We start from the raw sequence: 7,892 nt of genomic DNA, 5'->3' as shown, positions 1-7,892 counted from the left end.
TTTTTTTGTTAGAATTGATAGATTAGTTTTGCCAAACATTTGAATAATGTTGTGACACTATATTTACAAATATTAATTTATTTTGTTAATCATGAATTCCATGATATTCTTACAAAACGTATATTTTTAGTTTTTGCAAGTATCTAAACTAAATATTATTATTTTAAAAAATATATATAAGACAAAAAGAATTGACCCTTGCACTTGGAGACTGGAGTATCTTCATTCTTTTCTATCAAAACTGAAATTATAGAAATTACTACTACTATGTCTATTACTATACTTGGGCCGCTTGCCTCCTAGGCTCTGCTTCTCTTTGGCTTCTGCATCGGACCTGTCGAAGTCCTCTATCAGTAACAATCATCAATTCAGTAAGAAATATTTCTTCACTTCTCCTTCTTATTGTGAAGTTTTCTCATGGCTGTAGCTTAAAATATATGTGTATGTACAGGCTTACTGGCTTAGGCAGAGAGCAAAGAAAGATGTCTAATTGGTCTGGGGGGGAAAAAGAGAAATGATATCATGGGTATGAAGTAAAAGTAAAAATCTTAGCTTACAAAATTTAGTCTTTGATGAAAGTGCATTTGGATCCTGATTGATACATGCATGTTAGATGTTCGACAATATGTTTGTCTCAGAATGGTTTTGGCCTTTCTACTGTAGAAAGTTTTATCTATTTTTAGGATGATTTTGTGATGCCTCTGAACTGGGATGAGAAACATAACAGAAATGGAGTTTCGGGATTTCTTCCTTATTTTTGTGTGAGCTTGCTCACATTGCCGGTCCCAAGCCCGGATAAATGAGGAGGGTTGCGGTAGACTGGTAGCCTACATAAAACTAGCCAAATATTGGCCTGAGATGAGTTTATATGGAGTAACATGGTCAGTGGGCGCCAACTTATTTAGGATTGAGGCATACTTGTTGTTTGAGTTTTTTTATTCTTGAGGTTAATGAGGCTTTCAGCATTTTTCGGTTACTCAAAACTCATGGATAACCAACAGTATAGCTATTTGTATGTGGATATTTCAAATTCTATTTAGCCACTCTTATGCTATATCCAAATTGAACTCTATGCTTGTGCTTTAATCTTTTTCTGTTTCTAGGGTGGCCATATCTCCAATTGATGTTTGAGTACTGGAAACATTACATGCTTTTCAGGATGCTATAGCTCAATTCATAACACATTTGAATGATGGACATGTCAGTCCTTAGTAAGATTAAGAAAAGTAAGAGTTTGTTGAACCACAATCATACCAAGTGAAAACAAAAGGTTGACAATTGAGGTTACTCTAGTATAGCTAATCACTACTAGATTAGGATTGAGGCATAGTAAAGTGGCTCTCATATCACCTTCAAAAGGTTGACGGAGAAGGTAATACTCCTAACTTTTTGTGTATCGATGTCCTTATCGCCCTCTTTTCTAAAAGTAGGCTCCTAACTTTTTGTGCATCGATATCCTTGCCACCCTCTTTCTAAAAGGTAGCAAAATTTGAGGGATTCATTTATCAACTCAACTCATACAAGCTAGACAAAGAAAAACAATGAGGAGGTAAGTGTAACTTTTGGATTAACTAAAGGAACAACTGAGTGAAAGAACTGGAGGAAGCGATAATTATAATTAGCTCTTGCTTTTCCCATTTCCTTGTACACATCCGTCATTTCTGCTTTCCTAAGTTTGTACTGGTCCACGTTGAAGCCTCTGCTTTACAATTCCATAAGAACCTATTTCATCACTCCTCCACTTTTGCAGGAACTCACTTATCTCTGTATCATATATGAATGTAAAAGATATGCAGATGCATACATGAATGTTTTTAACAAGAGAAATTGGTGAAGTCCGGTCTTGTCATCTTGGAAAAGTTTTGGCTTTGATGAATTTACAGAGCAAAAATCAAATTCCCTATACGGAAAGTGTTTCAGAGAGGAAGATTGTGCTCCTCTTCTGTAGGAAGATTTACCTTGCGTTTGGGAAACTTATCTCTTCAATGATACTTTGAGCTGGGGCTTTTTTGAGCAAGTCCTTCTCCTAGACGAGCTAAAGTAGCAAGCCAGTAACCAAATTACTGGTGCTTCAGAGAAATCAAATTTTGGATAGGCTATCAGTAAGTCAAGAAATAAGAGTTTGTTGTCTCAAGAAAGATGAGACTGCTTTCACATCACTTTAGCTCCAAGGATCTATTGTATATGGTCATGTGCTCTTCTACTTGGCTGTCAAAGGCCCAGCCACTGTCTGCCTTGTGCAATTTTAAATGCCATTATCGTGAACAACAGCCAGAGCAAGGTAGAAAACAAAATCAAGCAGGTGAAGAAAAAAAACAGAACAAGAAACAGGGACCTTCTATTGGCTCTCCAGCTCGTATCCAGAAGCTTATTGCTTCCCAATCAGATCCACTCCTTGCTAAAGAAATATTTGATTTAGCCTCTCGAGAACCCAATTTTCAGCACTCATATGCCACTTTCCACACTCTCATCCTCAAGCTTGGCCGTTCCCACCAGTTCTCTCTCATGCAGTCCGTCCTCTCTCTCCTTAAGTCACAGCAATATTCCGTCTCCCCATCTCTTTTTTCACACATCATCCAAATCTATGGTGATGCTGGCTTACCTGACAAAGCCCTTAAAACTTTCTATACTATCCTGGAATTCAATATGAAGCCCCTTCCTAAACATCTCAACCTCATTCTTGAAATACTCGTTTCTCACCGAAACTTTCTTCGCCCTGCATTTGATCTCTTCAAATCTGCACATAAATATGGAGTTTTGGCCAACACCACGTCTTACAACATTCTAATGCGGGCGTTCTGTTTGAATGATGATTTAAGTATTGCCTACTCGCTGTTTAATCAAATGTTCAAGAGGGACATTGCTCCTGATGTAGAGTCATATAGGATTCTGATGCAGGGTTTGTGCCGAAAAAGTCAGGTGAATAAAGCTGTTGACTTGCTGGAGGACATGCTGAATAAAGGGTTTGTTCCTGATGCTTTAAGTTACAGCACTCTATTGAATAGCTTGTGTCGGAAGAAGAAACTTAAGGAAGCTTACAAGATTCTTTGCAGAATGAAAGTAAAGGGTTGCAATCCAGATATTGTACATTACAATACAGTTATTCTGGGGTTCTGTCGAGAAGGTCGCGCTGCTGATGCCTGCAAGGTCCTTGAGGACATGCCATCAAATGGGTGTCTTCCCAATTTGGTCTCTTATCGGACATTAGTGGGGGGGCTAAGCGATCAGGGAATGTATGATGAGGCTAAGGATTACATGGTGGAAATGATGTCAAAAGGCTTCTCTCCACATTTTTCTGTGGTTCATGCGGTGGCGAAAGGTTTCTGTAATGTAGGTAAACTTGAGGAAGCTTGTGGAGTAGTGAGGGATATTTTGAGCCACGGCGAAGCCTTACATACATCTACATGGGGAGAAATTGTATCCCGGATCTCTGAATGGGATGGTGCTGAAATTGGGAATATCTTGGAGGAAATTATTAGAGCTGAGATAAAACCTGAAACAAGAATAGTGGAGGTTGGTTCTAGATTGGGTGAATACTTGATGAACAGAATAAAAAGTAAATCAAGAAAGGGGTGATCATTTCACAGGACAAGTATTGCTCCTGCTCAAACCTGATATATACATGTAAAGGATGTTTACCTTGGAAGATAGCAAATGCACATGAAACCTGGTAGTGTTTATACAACTGCCCAAAGGAATCGGGTTAATTTAGAATTATCTTGCTAACTTTTCTGGTCAGTTAATTGACATAATGATTTTACTAGCACTGTGCATGTTTGGCTTAAAGTGACATACTTCATTCATGGCCCATGGTTTCTCTATCCAATTCGTGAGGAAGCTGTTGATTTTTTAAGCACTGGTATAAGGAAACCTTTGAACCGATTGTAAGTTCATTGTTAGAGATACAGAGAATGAGATGCACCTGGGGAGATCGTTGTGATTTGCATAGACATAAACATCTGGAAAGTCCGCGACCGATATTATATTTGTTGCTCTTTTAGTGCTTGTAATCACCTTTTAGCCGTTTCTAGTGTCGGAACTAGGAATTTGTATAATAAGTTAAGATTTGAACGTGTGACCTAAAACAATTTAGAAACCCCTTTATCATTGTACTAAATCTCCCTTTACATCAAGGGGAATCAATAGTTTATACATTATGCATATATTATCAAGGAAAAAATATTTTTGCCTTATTTACACTACAATTTTTTTTACTACAGTGGACTTAATTTAATTGAACCTTCCCTCCACCTAGACCCGCCACTGGTTGTTTCTCTAGTTCGTTAAGAAGGTCCCTTGGGATGGTCAAAATTCCAGTGTTGTTGCAGGAGGCTATAAAAACTTTTAGTTAGTTGAACATCTTATGATAATAATAAGATAGAACTTGCCGTCTAAAGGAAAAGATATTCAAAAGGTTTGACATTTTTCTATTTTTATAATCCTTTAGAAAACTATTCAACCACTATTTCAATATTTTCTTCTGATTTCATTAACACAATACAATAATTAAATTTATACGTCAAATTTTGTACTCAATCAAATACCAACCTATAATATACACTTTTCCAATATAAAGTGCTGAAAGTGGTATTGCATCAGGGACCAGCTCTCAGCCTGTTTTTCTATGCCTTGGTTATGGATGAATTGACGCGACATGTTCAAGGGGTGGTACCTTGGTGCATGTAATTTGCGATGACATAGTATTGATTGACGAGGCGCGATGCAGTGTCACTAGTAGGCTGGAGGTTTGGAGATAGAACCTTAAGTCTAAAGGTTTCAGGTTGAGCATGACTAAAACATAATACTTGGATTGCAAGTTTAGTGACGTAACTTATGAGGCTGACGTGGAAGTGAGGCTTGATACACAATCATCCCAAAGAGATCATCTAAGATAGTGGGGAGATGAGCAATGATATCACACATCGTATTGGAGCGGGATGGATGAAATGGAGGCTCGCATCCAGCGGAAATGAGGATGTTGAGATGGATGTGCGAGCATATTAGGAGAAATAAGATTAGGAATGAAAATATTCGGGATAAGGTGGGAACGACCTCCAAGATGGAAAAAATGCGAGAAGCTAGTTGAGATGGTTCGGTCATGTGAAGAGGAGATGCACCTATGCTTTAGTGAGGACGTGTGAGAGGTTTGACAATGATGGGTCTAAGGAGGGGTAGAGGTAGGCCGAAGAAGGATTGAGAAGAGATGATTAGGCATTACATGACAAATCATCAACTTACGCGGACAAGACCCTTGATAAGAGGGTGTGGAGGTCGAACATTAGGGTAAAATGTTAGTAGATAGTCGAGTGTATTTCTTTTCCACACCAGTAATATTAGTATTATTCTCGTATTTTCTTATTCTTATATTTCTATTACTACCTATTGATTCTTTTGTTTCGACCAGCTTATTATCTTGATGTTATTACATGGCTTCCCCACCGCTATATATTTTTTCAATACTATTGTGATTACGCTTTCCTTGAGCCGATGGTCCCTCGGAAACAATCTCCTTACCTTTACAAGGTAGGGGTAAGATCTAGAGGCAAATCTAGGATTTAAATTTAATGGCTTTAATATTAAGATTATGAACATTGAATTTATTTTACCATTAAAATTATGTTTCAGATTTAATATTTGTTGAGATTTCAGAAGATTTTATATATAAATTTATATTTCATGTCAAAAGTTTTAGGTTCAGTTGAAATCGTAGCCTAAAGGCTATATCTGCCTTTTGGTAAGATCTACGCACACACTATCCTTTTAAATTCCATTTTTGAAATTACACTCAGTATATTGTTAGTGTTATGGTGTGTCCATTTCCGAGAACCAGTTTGGTTTCATGCCGGGACGGTCGACTACTGAGGCCATTCACAGTGTGAGGAGATTGGTGGAGCAGTATAGGGCGGTGAAGAAGGATTTGCATATGGTGTTCATTGAGCTAGAAAAAGCTTATGAAAAAGTCCCGAGACAGGTTCTATGGAGATGTTTGGAGGCTAGAGGAGTGTTTGTAGCATATATTAGAGTGATTCAGGACATGTATGATGGAGCTAAGACACGGGTTAGGACAACAAGAGGAGACTCTGACTATTTTCCGGTTGAGATGGGGTTGCATGAGGGATCAACACTTAGCCCGTTTTTGTTTTCCCTGGCGATGGATTCATTGACGCGACACATTCAATGGGAGGTACCTTGGTGCTTCTTATTTGCGGATGACATAGTCCTGATTGATGAGACGCAAGGTAACGTTAACGAGAGGCTGGAGGTCTAGAGACATACTCTGGAGTCTAAGGGTTTCAAGTTGAGCAGGACCAAGACAGAATACTTGAAGTACAAGTTCAGCAGTTCTACTCAGGAGACAGACGGGGATGTGAGGCTCGATACGCAAGTCATTCCCAGGAGAGAGAGTTTGAAATATCTGGGGTCTATAATGCAGAAGGATGGGGAGATAGATGAGGATGTCACACACCGTATTGGAGTAGGGTGGATGAAGTGGAGGCTCGCTTCCAGTGTCTTGTGTGATAAGAATGTGCCATTGAGACTTAAGGGTAAGTTCTACAAGGTAGTGGTTAGACCGACTATGTTGTATGGGGCAGAGTGTTGGCCAGTTAAAAACTCCCATGTCCAGCAGATGAAAGTAGCGGAAATGAGGATGTTGAGATGGATGTGTGGGCATACTAGTTTGGATAGAATTAGGAATAAAGTTATTCGGGACAAGGTGGGAATGGCCCCTGTGGAGGCAAAGATGCTTGAGGCAAGGTTGAGATGGTTCGGGCATGTTAAGAGGAGAAGCATAGATGCCTCAGTCAGGAGATGTGAAAAGTTGGCCTTGGGAGGTGAGAGGAGGGGTAGAGGTAGGCCAAAGAAGTCCTGGGGAGAGGTGATCAGGCGGGACATGGCGCAGCTTGAGCTACGACATGACCCTAGATAGAAGGGTGTGGAGGTCGAAGATTAGGGTAGAAGGTTAGTAAGTAGTCGTGCGTTTCCCTTTGTCTTCTCTAGTTCGATAGTATTAGTGCTCGTACGATACCCTTTGTTTCCTTAGTTTGCTATATTCGCATGTCTTGTTCCGTTATTACTTGCCATCGGTAATTCCGTATTTTGCTAGTAGTACTTCGTTCATATTCTCGTTTGTTGCCTTGGATTTAGTTTTCTAAATATATTGTCTTGCTATTACTTGTTATCGGTACCTCTTTCGTATTCTCCGTTGCTATCTTCGATGTAGTTTTCTAATTATTTGTCTTGCTATTACTTGCTATCAGGGTCTCTTTCACCTTCTTTAGACGATAGTCTATCAGAAATAGTCTCTCTGCCCTTCGAGGGTAGGGGTAAGGTTGCATACATCCTATCCTCCCCAGACTCCACTTGTGAGATTATACTGGATTGTTGTTGTTGTCGTTGATGTATGGTATATAAATTGCTGGAAATCAAAAGTGAAATGGAAGTGGGCTTGGCTAAGGCATGTAATTTGTGTCCTAATTAAACCCAATCGTTGACTGACCATGTCAAGTTGTCAACCAGGGCTGGCCCGACGAATTTTGTGGCCTAAAGCCAAACTTTATGAGGGGCCTTAACTTTTTAATTTTTTTTTTATAATTTATTTGAAGTCTACTTTTTTTAGCTTTTCTTAGATACAAAGTTATTAATAGTTTTCTTATAATCAATAACTTCTAATAAGTATTTATCAATTGACAATATAGGTAATTCATTTAACCTTTCTTGTGACATTGTTGTTCTTAGGTAAGATCTTATCAATTTTAATTTTGAAAACTTCTTTCTGATGAAACAACGGTAACATGAGTTATGAACATTATTCCATAAACAATTTAGGCATTTGGAAAAAAAAAATTAAATCTTTTTATTTGATTAAGTATATCAATTAAACCGTTATCTTC

General features: G+C 38.6%; 1 protein-coding gene across 3 annotated transcripts; it reads left to right on the top strand.

Moving 5' to 3' along the window:
- The first annotated feature begins 219 nt into the window (after nt 1–219).
- Nucleotides 220–4,181, top strand: LOC109215333 (pentatricopeptide repeat-containing protein At4g01400, mitochondrial). 3 transcript variants are annotated; one of them, XM_019379376.1, is made up of 3 exons: nt 220–371; nt 452–526; nt 1,751–4,181. In XM_019379376.1, the coding sequence occupies exon 3, from the start codon at nt 2,140–2,142 to the stop codon at nt 3,574–3,576; it is 1,437 nt and encodes a 478-aa protein (XP_019234921.1). In that variant the 5' UTR covers nt 220–371; nt 452–526; nt 1,751–2,139; the 3' UTR covers nt 3,577–4,181. The 3 variants fall into 3 exon arrangements, with proteins under 3 accessions (XP_019234921.1, XP_019234920.1, XP_019234919.1); XM_019379375.1 differs by lacking the exon at nt 452–526; XM_019379374.1 differs by having other exon boundaries at nt 452–4,181.
- The last annotated feature ends 3,711 nt before the right edge of the window (nt 4,182–7,892 follow it).

This window comes from Nicotiana attenuata, unplaced genomic scaffold, assembly GCF_001879085.1.
Source record: "Nicotiana attenuata strain UT unplaced genomic scaffold, NIATTr2, whole genome shotgun sequence".
In the NCBI taxonomy this organism is placed as follows: Eukaryota; Viridiplantae; Streptophyta; class Magnoliopsida; order Solanales; family Solanaceae; genus Nicotiana; species Nicotiana attenuata.
Note: the sequence above shows the minus strand (reverse complement) of the source record. Positions and strands in the feature narration are given on the sequence as shown.